Genomic DNA, 16,923 nt, shown 5'->3' with positions numbered 1-16,923 from the left:
TCCTAGCAAGAGTTCCTTGGCTGGGAGCATTCTAGATGTCCCTACAATTGTAATCCCAGGCAGAACCAGAACAGTTCATGTGGAATCGCAGCGCTACAACTGCATAGTGGGAAAGGGCCCCAGTCCATCTGTTTCATAGCAAACCCCTTTGGGTTCCCAAAAGAACTCTGTAACAGGGAAGTGAGCACATCACTTGAAATGAGAGCCTATAAGGGTGGAGGCAGATGATCCAACCGTTTAGGAAGGTGAGTAAGTGATCCTGTCTGTGGTCCCATTCCATTGTGATCTCTGGTAAACAGGTTTTCGGTATTGCTTCAAAAACCCTGTAAAGCCTGTTTGATCAGAGGCAACAACAATGGGACAAAGAATGTGCACAAACACCATAGGGAGGAAAACCACCATCCACAGGCTTTCAAACCTCTTAAGTGGAACATATTGGTATTTGTTGCATATCTATCCAACTGTTCATCCAAACTGCTCAAGGAAGTCTTATCACTGGTCTGTTTAGCCATGCTACAGCAGTTAGTGTTTGGAAAAGTGTGCTGCAGGACAATTTAACTGCAAATGATATAAACTAGTTAGCCTGAGAGCCTAATTTCTTAAGTGCAATCCTTCCTGAATCCAGCAAACACACACTTGACTGCAATGCCAGTGTCCAATGACAGGACTTGAAATCTTCAGAAACATTCTGTGAGGGCCACCTTTCTTTGTTAGGTTTGCTTGAAGGCAAATTTCACATAGAACAGATATGAGGGCCAGTTGTTTAAGCACCGCTCCATAAAGCCACAATGCACCAGGCTCAGTATATGCTGGGTCCCTGACCCTTGGACTTTGAGGCTGAGGATGATAGAACCTCACCACAACGTAAGGTTGTCCCAACCACACACCGCTCTTTTCTTTCTGTACTTCCAATGCAACTTGGAATGCAAGTTGTCCTTTCCGACCACCAGGGCATTGCAATGAGTAGGGAGGCTGCTTACAGAAGTCGGATCAGCTGGCACTACTGCAAGCCTACAGCTGCTTGAACTGGACCTTGCTCTCTTCCCTGCCCCCTCCCTTTCCTTTAGTGCATTAAATGATCTTTGGACTCTGTAATCAGAGCCTGCTGTTTCTGGCACAATTTCTTTTCTTTTCTCTCTCTCTCTCTTTCCTCTGCCCCTCCCCCTTGCCTCTTTTTGGCCAAGAATCTGTTGCAACTGGAGCTATCTCCATTTATGTTATCTTTTTTAGACAGAAACTGTACTTCCAAAGGAGGCACTGAAGAGCCCTTATAAGTGGGTCAGAGGAAAACTGCCTACACTTTAAAAATGATATAATATCACTCCTGATGCACTGCATTCCCACAAATACACAGGCACACAAAAAAGCAACATTCCAACTCAACTAGTAAATAACACCTGCCGCATATCAGCCCAGCTACTTCTGAAATATAACAAATATAAACTCTTTTTTAAACTAAGGTTAAAGAAATAGCATAATAGTTCTCAACACAGTAATGTAGCTGCTTATTGCAATAAGGTGTTCTGGATCTGAAATTTTAAACTTTTCACACCAATAGTTTTGACAAGTAAAGTAACAACTTTTGGGGGGAAGTGGGAGAGGAATATATATTTTAATAAATCTGGCATCTGAATGGTTTATATGTAGTATGTATTCATTACTACCTGTTGTTTCTCCAAATTTGGGGGAAACTACTTTTTACAAAAAATAGAAAAACTTTAAACGTATGTGGTTCATGAATATTTACTCATCTGTAATTATTGCTTTCACTAGGGCTTGCTTCTAAGGAAATGTTAACCAGACTGCAGCTTAAGAGCATCAACTTGTTAGTCTTATGATCTGGTTTGGCTTAAACATCTTACCTAAACATTGTTGTATTGAAACAACAAGTTTTCACATCTATTTAAACAACTTCAAAGGAGGACAAGCTCCATTACACACAGCTTATGAATTAAAACACAGGCGTGGTGCAAGATTTTAGTACGTAGGCTTGTATTTTTAAAAAACATTAAATTTTGTTTCCTCTGTAGACATGGGATAAAGTTAAACGAATTCTGATCAGACACGAAAAGGAAGCAATTCCTTGCAGCTGTTATGCTAGATGTCACAATACTTGTCTGGACAATGAACGTGTTCCCTAGGATACAGACTCCGGTACCTGTCTGGCACCACAAACTGCTAATCCTTCTCCCATCTCCAGTACACATTGAGAATACTAGCTCTTCAATGTAAAATTGGCTTCTTCTTTCTATTTTTTTTAGAAACTCAGATTCTTTTATCTGCTACAAAAGGAAGGAAATAATATTACCAGTCTCTAGGGAATTTCGTTCAAATTACTTGGAAAAAAAATTGACAACAATTCTTTATCAAGGTCATCATTACTAAGGAATCACCGTGTATTTAAAAAAAAACACCCTTTAAAACCCTACAAAAGTGGTTTTTTTTAAAAAAAAAAAATTAAATTTGGGTTGTTTTCAATACTGTCCAACCACCAGAGGAATAAGTCCAGATCCTCTGGAGCACATGTGTCAAACTCAAGGTCTGCAGGCTGAATCCCTTTTACATGGTCCTCCAAATGTTGGACTGCAACTCTTGTCTTCCTCATCATTAGGCATCATAAATAGAGCTGATGGGAGCTGGGATACAGTAACATCCGGAAGACTGCAGTTTGTTCTGTTTAATCAGGATAGTGGGGTTTGAATTTAGATACAAGGCTTGCGGGTGTAACGTCTGACTTTAAAATGTCCTTAAGCCTTTCCCCAACCTCAGAGCCACAAGTGCTGTTGGGTTGCAATTTTCATTATCTCAGATAATCAAAAGCGATTTCAATAAAATCTGAGGACCCAAATTGGGAAGAGTGCTGACCACTATGCAATTATATAGGTAAAAGTTTTCCCTGACATTAAGTCTAGTAATGTCCGACTCTGGAGGTTGGTGCTCATCTCCATTTCTAAGCCAAAAAGCTGGCATTGTCCGTAGACATCTCCAAGGTCATGTGGCCGGCATGACTATATAGAGTGTCGTTACCTTCCTGCCAAAGCAGTACCTATTGACCTACTTACATTTGCATATTTTCAAACTGCTAGGTTGGCAGAAGCTAGGGCTAACAGCGGGAGTTCACCCCCTCTCTTTCTGGTCAGCAAGTTCATCAGCTCAGCAGTTTAACCCGCTGTGCCACTGGGGGCTCCTATATGGATATACACATACTTGGCCTTCTGTATCTATGGATATGCTGTCCATCGATTCAACAGCAACCATGAAACTAATGTGGCCCTCAATGAAAATGGGGTTGAAACTATTGCTTTGTGTATGTGTGTGTCAGGAGTGTCTTGGGAAACTGCAAGTCACTTCCAGTGTGAGAGAATTGCCGTCTGCAAGAACATTGCCCAGAGGATGCCTGGATGTTTGATGTTTTACCATTCTGTGGGAGGTTTCTCTCATGTCCCCGCATGGGAAGCTGGAGTTGACATATGGGTGCTCATCCACACTCCCCAGATTCAAACTGCCAACCTTTTGGCCAGCAGTCCTGCCGGCACAAGAGAACCATCGGGAGAAATGAGAGAGTGGCATGCTGGGGTGTGTGTGTGTGTGTGGGAGTCCTAAGTAACAAAGATGTCTACTTGTGTGATACTGGGTACCCTGCTACAAAAACCATGAGTCTATGACAGACATGAATCCAAAGAAAAAGCCAAGGCGGATTTGCCCTGCTCTACACATCTTGATTGTCCCCTGTTTAGGATGTTGGCAAAGTGATGCCAATTCCTATTCTTCCCCCTTTTCTTACAGCAGACCACAGGACCTGGCTGCAAAGACCATGAAAATCAGTTCCTTGTTGCTTTGGCCAAAGGAGGCAAGAAACAGAAGCACTTGATTAACCAACCTGGACACGCATGTTATTTGAGAACACAAAATGCTGGACCACTCTAACAACCATCATGTCAAGCTATACAGAGAAGCCACTGAAATCCACAAGCATGTGGACAATTTCAATAGAAAGGAGGAAACCATTAAAATGAACAAAATCTGGCTACCAGTCTTTTTAAAATACTCCAAAATCAGGACAGTAAATAAAGAACACTAAAAAAGAGGGGAATTCCAGATAGGAAACAATCTGAGCCAGCTAATACTTCCCAACAAAGGATTCTTTCAGGCAGGAAGCAGCCAGGCTTTGAATCTGCAAGGCCAATAAATACTAATCAAAGTGATCAACTGCAACATTCACACTTGTCTCAAAGAGACAAAAGTTATTTCTCCCAACCTGGACTTTCCAGATATATAAACCTCGCTTGATTAGTTTCTAACAGACCTCACAACCTCGGAGGATGCTTGCCATAGATGTGGGTGAAACGTCAGGAGAGAATGCTTCTGGAACATGGCCAGACAGCCTGGAAAACTCACAGCAACCCAGTGATTCCAGCCATGAAAGCCTTCAACAACACAGTGAACAGCTAAACAACCATATCCTATGCAACTGGTGCTGGGACCAAACCTTCACAGCAAACGTTTACGAAAACTACAAAGTAACTTGAAGGGACTTTTCCCTGTGGTGGAAGGGGTGGCCTTCAGCTGGATTTCTGCACAGCCATTGGATGGCAGATCCTGATATTCTCGCCTGTGAGGGCTGTGGGCCAGACCCAACTTTTTTAAAGGGCCCTTTGCCAGGCGGACAAACCTGCAAAGTGCATGGAAGCGGGGCTGCGGGAGAGGCCTTTCGGGTGCCCCGCCAACCTCGGGCAGGAACACTCGGGTCTTCAAGCAAGAGAAGAAAGCGCGCATTCCACAAGAGGGGACCCAACGAGTTGCAACTAAAAATACCCCCACCAGCAGCCATGGTCGAGAGCAGCACTTCTGCAACAAGGAAAGTCGGCATCGACTGGGGTGTACTTTCAGAAAAGGAGCAGGTTTTAAATCAGGGTTTTTTGGCAGCCACTCTGAGAGAGATCCCAAACCGTGGCAAAAATCGGTCTCTTTCTCATTGTCAATCTGGCTGAAGTCGAAAGAAAGCTTTCCATCCGAGCGGCGACTAATAAATTAATAGCCCGAGCGATGATCCTCCTCCTCCTCTTCCTCTTCCTCCTCCCTTAATTGGGAATCTGCCTATTTGTTTGGGAAGCGAGACCAGACACCTACGCCTTTCGGGCTTCTCCCGGATCAGAAAGAAAGCGAAATTACAGGGTAGGGGAGCGCTCTCCCGACGCATCCCGGGCTCCAAGCCTAGGCAGAAACTTATCGGGGCCCCAAACAATCCGCCTCGTAAACAGAGCTTTGGAGGAAGGCGGGGGACACATAGCGGGGACTCTTCCTACGCTACACAGAGAGGGGTAAATGGACCCAAAAGGGGGCACACCTGCCCTGAAAGACCCCCCCCCCCCCCCCAAAGAGAAAAGTCCCAGCCCATTGCTCTCTGGAGGAAGGCAATCCCACAAGGAGGCGCCAATAAAGGAGGGACGGACGGAGGGACACTCCACCATCGCACCCTGCCTCCCCCTCCCCTCCCCATCCGTCCTCCTTTGGGGAGACTCACCCCATGCAGTGCCTGCTGAGAACTACAGCATCGGGGTCGGCGCGGCTCCCTGCTCTCCTTCCTAATCTTGCGGCGGCGGCGGCGGCTGCTGCTCCATATGTCGCCCTCCTCGCCTCGGAGGAGCAGGAGCAGGAGCGGGGCGGGGAATGCAGCGCCAGCAGCAGAAGCAGCAGCAGCAGGAGGAGCAGGAGGAGGAGGATTTAAGCCTCCGCTCTCCTCTGGCTGCGGCGATCACGAAGCATTATACAATGGAAGAGGGGAGGGAGGGAGGGGGGAGGAGCAGGAGCCTCCGCCTGCAGCCCTTGCCAGGCGGAGCGAGTGACGACGAGGAAGGAAGGAAGGAAGGAAGGAAGGCGAGGAGAAGAGGAGAGGAGGCTCCTGCGCGCGCTCCTTCGTGCCCTTTGGCTCCCCGCGGAAGCCCCGCCTCCGAGGCCCCCGGCGGGCACTCACTCACTCGCTCTGTGTGTGTGTGTGCGTGTGCGCACTCCGCCCCCCTCGCCCTGGCTCTTGTCCTCCTCCTCCTCCTCCTCCTGCAGAAGGCCGAGCCCTCGCACAAGCTCGCTCTGCCGCCTTGGCTGGCTGGCTGACTGACTGGGCGGCCCCCGAGGAGAGGCGGGGCCCTTTTGTCCCGGGAGGGAGGGCAGCCAGCCAGGCCCACCAGGGCCAGCACGGCCACGGCTTCGGCTGCTGCAGGACCAGGACGAGGAGGAGGAAGAGGCGCAGGGGGAGGCTCAGAAGGGGCCAAGCAGGCGGGGAACGGCTCCTCCTTCCTTCCTCTCTCTCCTTTCTCATTCTCGCCTTCTTTCCTTACTTCCTCTCATTTCCTCCCTCTTTCCTTCCTTTCTCTTTCCTTCCTCCCATTCTGACTCTCGCCTTATACCTTCCCTTTCCTTCCTCTCATCCCCTCCCTCTTTCCTTCCTTTCCTTCCTCTCCTTTCTCACTCGCCTTCTTTCCTTCCTCCCTCTCCTCCCTCTTGCCTTCCTCTCTTTCCTTCCTCCTTCCTTTCTCTCCTTCCTTCCTCTCACCTCCTCCCTCTTTCCTTTCTTCCTCTTCCCTTCCTTCTGTCCTCTCTTTCCATCCTTTCTCTCGTCTTTCCTTCCTGTCCTTTCCTTTCCTCCTCTGCTTCCTTCACCTCTTTCTCTTTCCTTCCTCTCTCTCCTTCCTTCCCCGGCCTCCTGCCTCCGACTGAGGGATCCCTCTCCACCTTGGCAGGGTTTTCGCGCCCGCCGGACGGCGCGAGGACCCCTTTGCCTGGGTCCCGCGTGGCCCCGTCTCGTGTCATGCGGGCAGGCAGGGCTAACAAGCTCCCCGGCCAACCGCAACTATGAGAAGCACGCGGGCTATGGATTCGACAGCTCGGAACTGGTGGCGAGGAAAAAGGGGAGGAAGGAGCGCAGCTTGGGGGAGAGATGGTTGCTCTCTTCCCCTCCCCGCCCCCTCCCCCGTTGCATGACGTCAAGGCGCGAGGGGCAACCCAGCGCAGAGCGCGCGCCCCTCTTGCCTTGACCCCCCAAAAGCGACGCTGAGGAGATGGGCATCCCCGAGACCGGCCACGGAGACCGCCTTGGGATATCCCCCCTCCCCTCCCCGCGCTTTCCTTTCCGGGTTCGTTCTGCTGCCATCCTTCGGGATCCACTCTGAGTAGTTCCAGCACTTTGCAGATGATCCAGGCAAACAGTACACGCCACCCCCAACGCTCCCTCATTGGAACGCCAGCGCAATTTACAGGTGCAGATGGTCAGCTGAAGGGGGGAGGGGTTTCTCCCCCTTCTTGCAGCAACATGGATTTGTTGCATCGGGGCCCTGTTTTCATGATGCCTTGGAGCAGCATGCTGCACCGTTTTTAGCAGCTCTACTTTTTATACCTACTACCCGATCCTCAAAAGTTGGCTTTAAAAGTTGTACAAGAGACCAGAGCAAAGAAAAAGGCCCAACCAAAAATAAATTATTCTTGGTATCCCCAGTGTTAAGTACAGATGCAGAAAACAGCATCATAGAATCAGAATAATATTGGAGGAGACCACATGGGCCATCCAGTCCAACCCCCGCCGTGCAGGAAAAGCACAAAGTGTGGTTATATCTAAAGGCTTTGGGAAAGCCATTTAAATGTAGAACCACACATTGCAAAGGGAGTCGGTTCCATAACAGCTTAAGAAGCAGCACACCTTAGATTCCAAAGGATCCAAAGTATACCTATTTGAACATAAATCCCAGCTTCTTCAGGGACATTAACTCCCTGGTGAATGTGATTAGTACCACGACTGCCCTACTATAATATAATTTGCATTGCAGACGCCCTTGGCAATATTTTGCAGCTTACAGCTGACCCAGAAGTAAGACCCTCCGAATTTAAAATATATGTACATGAGACTGATGTCTGGCTTTAATCCTAAACATACCAACGAGCACCTCTTTGAGCTTAATTCATACTCCGTACTGAACTGCATGGCTTTCAGCATGAAAGTGAAAGAAACGGCATTCCTCTTGCCTTTGAAAGTTTTTGAACTTTGTCTCTATGGGCAAAGTTATGCAACCAGAAGTGAACATTAATACAAATGATGGCATTTCCAAGAAGTGTGGAAATTATTCTCAGTGTTGGCAGTTAAGATTTGACTGTATGGCAGATTTGGTTTCTTTGGAGAAGAACTGGGGCCTTTTTGGAGAGAAATATCGGACACCATGAACAGCCCTTGCTTAATTTATGCAAATCAAATGAACTATAGGGTTTGCTTGTTTTAATAAAGCAAACACCAGACACAAACACATTAGGTCTGCATCACCAAATTTAGAAGCAAAGCAGCTGCCAGAAAAAAAAAGTCAGATGTAGCCTAAGCTCCCATTTCCATTCTGTTCCATTACAAGAAAGTGCAAGGCCCAGTTGAATGAGCTGATGAATGAGCAAGCAACTTGCTGTACACTTCCCATGCATTTCTCTCAAAAACAGTGCTACCTTTAATATATTTTTTTTTCTAAAATTCATCAAATTAGTTCCCTCAGTCAGTGCCATGATAAAATGATCAATAACCTTCATAATAACAATTATCTCAAAAAATCAAATCTACAAACTGCTACAATGGTGCAGCTTTTGTGCTTGCTGGCTCTTTGGTGCAGGTTCTGCAACCTAGCAAATGAACATTGTTTACCAACGGTCGGGTTTATACAGGGGCCCATTGTAGGTCTTAATGGCTCTTAACAAGTGCATACACATGTACAACTGACAAGGGGGCATGCAAAAGGACAGGCCCCATGTATTATTCCTGAACTTGACAGGCTGTGGCTACATCTCTTGGAGCAAGGTAATAATAATAATAATAATATTTTTGTATGCCGCCTCCATCTCCCCAGCAGGGGACTTGGGGCGGCTCACACAGGGAACAAGCCCAATATAATCACATAAAATCATAAGCATCAGCCAACACAATTTAAAAACAATTTAAACAGGTCATAGTTAAAATTGGCATAGTTAAAATGTTAAACAATCATCCAGGTATTAAAGTTCCAATATAGGATAACATCTGGCCGATAATCAAAACTGATTTAGGGAGTGTCTATTACAAATATGACATACATCAAATAGATACAAGAGGTAGGGAAGATAAATCTGAATGGGAATCAAACTAAAAAGTAAACAGGGCAAGTTTCAATGTAGATATGGACCAGGTTATAACGGACTTGTCTACTCAAAAGCACAACAGAACAGCCATGTTTTTAATTGCTTCTGGAAGACATTGAGGGTTGGTGCTAACCTAATCTCCCTGGGGAGGGAATTCCAGAGCCGGGGAGCCACCGTAGAGAAGGCCTCTCGCGTCCCTACCAACTGCATTTGCGAAGGGGGAGGAAGCAAGAGAAGAGCCTCCCCGGAAGATCTTGGAGATCGCACAGGTTTGTAGGGGAAGATGCGGTCACGAAGATAGGCCGGTCCCGAACTGTTTAGGGCTTTATAGGTAAGCACCTGCACCTTGAATTGGGACCGGAAACTTAGTGGCAGCCAGTGGAGCTGTTTAAACAGAGGAATTGACCTCTCCCTATAACCAGCTCCAGTTAACAATCTGGCTGCAGATCTTTGAACTAATTGTAGTTTCCGAGCTGTCTTCAAAAGTAGTCCCACGTAGAGTGCGTTACAGTAATCCATTCTAGAGGTAACTAAGGCATGGACCACCCTGGTCAAGTCAGACTTCTCGAGATACGGTCGCAGCTGGTGCACAAGCTTTAATTGTGCAAAGGTCCTCCCAGCCACTGCCGACACCTGAGCCTCAAGCATCACCGCTGAGTCTAGGAGGACCCCCAAGCTACGGACCTGCGCCTTCAGGGGGAGTGCGACCCCGTCAAGCACAGGTTGCCACCCTATACCCCGATCAGTCGAGCGACAGACCAAGAGGACCTCTGTCTTGTCAGAATTAAGCTTCAGCCTGTTAGCCCTTATCCAGTCCATCACAGCAGCCAGACGCTGGTCCAAGGGGCTTCCTTGGAGTTAGATGGAAAAGAATAGTAGAGTTGGATGTCATCTGCGTAGAGATGGCACCGCACTCCAAAACTATGGATGACTCGTGATTGTCCGTGACAGGTCATCAGGGTTTGTATGTAAAGGAATCCCACAATCAATATCCAATGTTGTTCACAAATCACAATTATCTAAAAAACAACCGTAGATTGTGATTATAATTTTTAGGATTCTGCACCAAACAATTTCCTTATCACAGTGATGAATGAACACTGAAAAAACTTATATCCTAACAGCATTAGCAAGCCTAAAGTTATGATTAGTACTGGAAAAACTTGATTTTGCCCAACTAATTTCCCCACTGTTAGGTTAGTTCTACCCATTTTCTGCTTTGCACTGCATATGTTTAGTTATTCAGTCTGCCAGAAAATCCAGATATATTGGAGATGACAATTTCCAAATAATGACAACAACATATTTGTTACTCACCCTTCCTCATGGCTTGAGGTGAGATACAACACAGTTAAAACACATTTCCATGCATGTTTTGTTTGCATTTTTTAAAACTATCTATTTAGTGCATATTGACAAAATATATAACTTTTATGCAATGTTCCAAATATTAAGAGTAATAATATTAGGGACATACAGTCAATGTGATAGGTTTGTATCGTTGGACCAAAGCCATGGCCCAGGGGTTCATACGGGATGTTTTACAGGGCGTTTTATTCCTCGTGACACAGCATTGCTCGTCTTTCTCATATTGATACTATCTCCAATTCAGCCTGAAAACCCTGGATGAGATATTCCCTTCCAAGGGACTCCACTCATCAGGCAGATGAGTGATGCTTCCTATCTTCACCCAATACTTAATTGCAGAGACTTGAGACTTATGCTAGCCAGGACTAACCAACGGGATTCAGATCTTTATTCCTAATTATACGAAGTTGTTTGTGTATTTGTTTTTGTGTCAAGGCAACTCTGACCCTACCATAGGTTTTTCTCAGCAAGATTTGTTCAGAGATGATTTGCCATTACCTTCCTCTGAGACCGTGAGAGTGTGGCTTGCTTAAGCCTACCCAGTAGGTTTTCAAATTAGGCAAAATAACTTCCAATTTATCATCAAGGGCCAAAAACTTTATAGGAAAATAACTATGTGTACAATCCATGTTAAGAAAAGGCTATATGTGTTTGTGTATCCCAGTACCGAGAGCTTGTCTCGAAAATGTGACTGGAGAGCCACAGAAAGGAAAGAAGGTCTCCTAGGGGCATAAGAATAGATGAAGTCAAGACATGTTAACCAACTCCAGCTTTATTTTCTCTCTAAAAAAAGAAAACTGGATATATATGAAAAGATTTGTGGAGGAATCTAAGAGGCAAAAGAGCTGGACTCTTAGAATCATAGAATAGTAGAGTTGGAAGAGACCTCACGGGCCATCCAGTCCAACCCCCTGCAAGAAGCAGGAAAATCTCATTCAAAGCACCCCCGACAGATGGCCATCCAGCCTCTGCTTAAAAGCCTCCAAAGAAGGAGCCTCCACCACAGTCCGGGGCAGAAAGTTCCACTGTCGAACAGCTCTCACAGTCAGGAAGTTCTTCCTGATGTTCAGGTGGAATCTCCTTTCCTGTAGTTTGAAGCCGTTGTTCCATGTCCTAGTCTCCAAGGCAGCAGCAAACAAGCTTGCTCCCTCCTCCCTATGACTTCCCCTCACATATTTGTATATGGCTATCATGTCTCCTCTCAGCCTTCTCTTCTGCAGGCTAAATATGCCCAGTTCTTTAAGCCGCTCCTCATAGGGCTTGTTCTCCAGACCCTTGATCATTTTAGTCGCCCTCCCCTGGATGCTTTCCAGCTTGTCAACATCTCCCTTCAACTGTGGTGCCCAGAATTGGACACAGTATTCCAGGTGTGGTCTGACCAAGGCAGAATAGAGGGGGAGCATGACTTCCCTGGATCTAGACGCTATACCCCTATTGATGCAGGCCAGAATCCAATTGGCTTTTTTTGCCTCCGCATCACATTGCAGGCTCATGTTTAACTTGTTGTCCACGAGGACTCCAAGATCTTTTTCACACGTACTGCTGTTGAGCCAGGCATCGTCCCCCATTCTGTATCTTTGCATTTCATTTTTTCTGCCGAAGTGAAGTATCTTGCATTTGTCCCTGTTGAACTTCATTTTGTTAGTTTCGGCCCATCTCTCTAGTCTGTCAAGATCGTTTTGAATTCTGCTCCTGACTTCTAGAGTGTTAGCTATCCCTCCCAGTTTGGTGTCATCTGCAAACTTGATGATCGTGCCTTCTAACCCTTCGTCTAAGTCATTAATAAAGATGTTGAACAGAACCGGGCCCAGGACGGAGCCCTGCGGCACTCCACTCGTGACTTCTTTCCAAGATGAAGACGATGTATTGGTGAGCACCCTTTGGGTTTGTTCACTTAACCAATTACAGATCCACCTAACGGTAGTTTTGCCTAGCCCACATTTGACTAGCTTGTTTGCCAGAAGGTCGTGGGGGCCTTTGTCGAAGGCCTTACTGAAATCCAGGTACGCTACATTCACGGCATTCCCTGCATCTACCCAGCTTGTAACTTTATCAAAAAAAGAGATCAGATTAGTCTGGCATGATTTGTTTTTGGTAAATCTGTGTTGACTATTAGCAATGATCGCATTTGTTTCTAAGTGTTTGCAGACCACTTCCTTAATTATCTTTTCCAGAATTTTGCCTGGTATCGACGTGAGGCTAACTGGACGGTAATTGTTTGGGTCGTCCACATTCGCCCTCCTCTAATCTGCTGGGACTTCTCCCATTCTCCAAGAACTCTCAAAAATGATTGCTAGTGGTTCCGAAATAACTTCCGCTAGTGCCTTCAATTAAATTAAATTAAAACAAAAGCCGTTTTTAATGGGATTTTCATCTCATGGGTTCAAACTACTAATAACCTGGTAAGCAAAGTTAAATGCAGTGAAATACCTCAAAAGGAAGGGAGTTCATTGTGCTTAACTTTAACATACACCAGACCTTGAATAAAGTTCTGTTTGACTTTCCTATTTTGTTGAGGAAGAGATGATGCAGGAGAAAGATGAAAATAACTCAAATCTTCCTGTATTTCTCATTTCAATTTCTCTATGGTTTTTACATTTATAAAACTTTTATCTTTTTTTCTTTCTCTCTCACATGAAACAAAACTACTGGACTCTGAATCATCCAAATGGCTCTGGGTTTTCACCCCCCTCTTTTTTTTTTGGTAGCATGCCATGCAGGGACAATTTGCAGGAGTTTTCAGTTCCTCTATATCCCATTTGCATTTTCTCACCTACTGCCTATTTAAAACACATGTACAAGTTGAAAAAGGCTACCAAAAAGTGATAATAAAGACACAAGAATGCAAAGCCCCTGTCCCACTTTTAGTTTGCATAATGCATATTTGTTATTGGTCTAGAAATTATAAGAAACAGTGGAGGAGGAGGAAGGGGGAGGGGGTTGCACAAGACCACCTCTTGTCTTTTTTGGTACAAATGCTTTTCTGGTACAAATGCTTGTTTGACAGCTATAGCTTTTGTAATGAGTTTCCCATTATATCCAAATTCAGAAGACAGTGTCTTAGGGTGAATCTACACTGCCATATAATCCAGATCATCAAAGCAGATAACCCAGATTTGAGCTGAGTTAAATGAAGCCTTTTCTACACAGCCATATAATTCAGATTATCTGCTTTGAAGTGGGTTATATGAGTCTACACTGCCATATAAGCCAGTTTAAAGTAAATAATCTGAATTTCATATGGCAGTGTAGAAGGGGCCTGAGTCTATGCTACCATATATTCTAGTTCAAAGCAAATAATCTGGGTTTTGCATGGCATTGCAGATGGGGTCTTAATGTATTGTTGAAGGTTTTAATGGCCAGCCACAGAGGAAGATGACAGCCACAGATGAAGGCGAAACATCGAGAAAATTATCCTGCAACATGGCCACACAGCCTGGAAACTACATAACACCCTTAAGTTTTCAGTTATTGAAAAGAAACTATGATTAATTTGCAGTTTTACATCTCAGTTTGATAACCACAGTTAATAACAAACCACATTTCCAAGTTCAGATGTCATTCAAAAGGAAAGCTTAGGCTATATCCCCGTCAGAGTACGTGAGTACATTACACTTAGTCCTGTAATGTCTTAAAACCATGGATTCTCATTATGTGTGCATCCAAACAACCTGTATCTTCGTACAACCACCTTTTTGGTTTGGGATGATGCATTTTCACAGAATTCAATGCCTTCTCCAGATACCACTTAAACCAGTGGTTCTCAACCTGTGGATCCCCAGATGTTTTGGTCTCCAACTCCCATGATTCGCTAAAAAAAATTTTCAACCCCCCCTCACTTGAATTTTTGTTTTGCTATGATCCTGATTGGTTTTGTTACTGTATGGCTCCCCTATTTGGATTTCTGCAATCAACAAAAAAAATCTACAGAACCTATCTTGTTCATAACTTGGGAACTGCCTGTATTATAGAACAAATTACAAAAAAAACGGGTTTTACGGGGTAGTTGGTACTGGGTTGTCTCTCTGTGTGTGTGTGTGTGTGTGTGTGTGTACAGTGTTTCCCTCTCTGAAGTGAACCAAGTCTTACTTGGTCCCCTCTCCTCTTGGTCAATGTGGGCTTGGTAGTATCTGACGGAAATGCATTTGAGTTCCATGGGCATCATTCTAAGGAAAGCCTCTTGTTTTGAGTGAAGGAAAGCAAGGGGATCTGTTTGAACTGAGCCTTCAGAAGTTGTAATCGCGCTGTTCCTCCCTGCCTCCCTCCCCCTCTCCAACTAGCAGTTGCTGAGTAGCTAAGGTGGTTCTAAATAAAGAACTGGAGTCAACAACAGGAAATAACTCCCACAGAAAAAGAGAGCGAGCGCGAGCAAGAGAGCAGAATACAAACTCTCCCCAACTCTTGCACATAGCTGACAACGGGCTTTTTGTTCTCTGCACACTGGATCTGAAAACATTGCTTTTTATAGCATGCCTTTGACTTTTTATCCAAATAGTAAAACCTGCCTTTTGCACAGAAGCAGTCGGCCTTCCCCTCACAACTGCTGATGTGCAAAGTCAAGCTCCACCTCAGCCACCAAACGCCTCCCACTTGCCCTGCTACAGTATTGCCCACCAAAGTCTTTTCCAACATGCCCACATTGTTACTATCTTTCCCTCCTTCCTTCCTTCCTTCCTTCCTTCCTTCCTTCCTTCCTTCCTTCCTTCCTTCCTTCCTTCCTTCCTTCCTTCCTTCCTTCCTTCCTCCCTCCCTCCCTCCCTCCCTCCCTCCCTCCCTCCCTCCCTCTCTGACTGACACTTTTGTGTTCTAAATACAAAAGCAAATAAATGAATACTCTAAATACCCTTTTTTAGATGTACAAAGATTTTTTGAGAAATTCAGTGCTGTCTGTCTAAGAAATGGTCAGTTAGCTACATACAGGATAGAGATATGCCGGATTAGGGTGTTGGACTGGATGGCCCTTGTGGTCTCTTCCAATTTTATGATTCTCTGATTCTATGATTTCAAAGGAAGTTATTTCTTGTTGTCAGTGGAATGGAAATGTTGTCCTCAATTGCATTTGTCCTGAGTCTAAGAAGGGGATTGGCCTCTGCCTGTATTAAAATCCCACCAAACCAACTAAACTACAACAGAAACAATATCTGAGAAAAAAAAAACACAGGCCTTTGACTCTAACTTCATCGCTTTTTTCTTCTGGTTGATTTTTAACATCTTGCCTGATAGAACTTGGAAAGCTTGCATATTGGTTGGCCATTAAAGGTATCACTCCTGTGTGTTTTAGTGGTATTTTGCTGTATGCCCAACATGACAAATCACTGAAGTTATACAACAACATCTGGAGAGCTACAAGTTGCCCACCCCTGCATTTGATGATCCATTATATGATAACACATTTTGCAAAAAAAGGGAAAAAAATACAATTTGAGTTGCCCTTATCAAGAATGCTAACATCTGAAATGCTTCAAAATCCAAAGTTATTAGTGGTTGAGATAGTGACACTTTTGTTTTCTGATGGTTTGGTACACAAACTTCATCTCATGCACAGTTATTAAAATTCTACAAAATTACCTTCAAGCTATATGTATAATTTATTTATAGTTATTTGCTTAATTTCTGTTACATCGTTCTTCTGTTGTAGGGACTCAAGACAGTGTTTAGATTTCAGTCTCATCTCCAAGATTTCTCATTATGTACAGTACCTTTATGCAAATGCAGATATCTCAAAATCTGCAAAAATCTGAGATCCAAAACAATTCTGGTCCAGACTATTTCAGATAAGGAATACTCAACCTGTAATGCATTCATGTAGAAATAAAGAAAAATATAGAAATACCAATTGATTAATTATAATGCATTTGGAGTGGTTTAATTTAGAGGATGATTTGGAGAAGAACACACTCCATCAAGTTGTGGCTTTTACACAACTAAAAAAGTGTCTCCATCTTCAGGCAAAACAATCAGAGTATACCTAAAAATAGGAAGGGGTGAGCTACTTCTGTACCTTAAATGTAAGAAAAAGACAATTCACACACAGCATGCTAAGTAGTTAGTCTTCAAAAGACAAGTCCAGCCATTCATTTGAGAGACTCTTAAGACAAATCTGGAGAGATCTGTTAAAAGTCTTTTAAGGCCTCTCATGCCATGTTCACACTGTTGGTATAAATGTGTACTTTTAACCACTGAATGACTTTTACATCTGCACTGAAGGGGAGCTTTTTTCCTTTTACTTGAGCAAAGTGAATGCTTTATTGCCTGAATATCCAACAACAACAACATGTTTTATTGATTAGCCCATTGGCCGTATCAAAACATTTAACACATAGACATACAACATACAACCAGAAATTAACTTGAATAATTTGAATAACAACAATGGCCTGAATATCCGTGCCATTCAGGAGAAGGAAAGTACAGTAA

At 44.5% G+C, this 16,923-nt stretch overlaps 1 protein-coding gene across 4 annotated transcripts in view; it reads right to left on the bottom strand.

Moving 5' to 3' along the window:
• Positions 1-16,923, bottom strand: part of sertad2 (SERTA domain containing 2) — a 137,477-nt gene that overhangs the window by 34,779 nt on the left and 85,775 nt on the right. Inside the window, exon 1 of one of the 4 annotated variants that reach the window (XM_062958784.1) lies at positions 6,658-6,951. The exons of 2 other annotated variants lie outside the window; for them this stretch is intronic. Coding sequence is in view for 1 of the 2 variants with exons in the window: in XM_003215222.4 (XP_003215270.2) it covers positions 5,525-5,529 (5 nt within the window). In the remaining variant the exon portion in view is untranslated. Of the gene's footprint in view, positions 1-5,524; positions 6,625-6,657; positions 6,952-16,923 lie in introns of those variants that run through there. One more of the 4 variants, XM_003215222.4, reaches the window with a different exon arrangement.

The sequence above is a fragment of the Anolis carolinensis genome, chromosome 1 (assembly GCF_035594765.1).
Source record: "Anolis carolinensis isolate JA03-04 chromosome 1, rAnoCar3.1.pri, whole genome shotgun sequence".
Lineage (NCBI taxonomy): Eukaryota > Metazoa > Chordata > Lepidosauria > Squamata > Dactyloidae > Anolis > Anolis carolinensis.
Note: the sequence above shows the minus strand (reverse complement) of the source record. Positions and strands in the feature narration are given on the sequence as shown.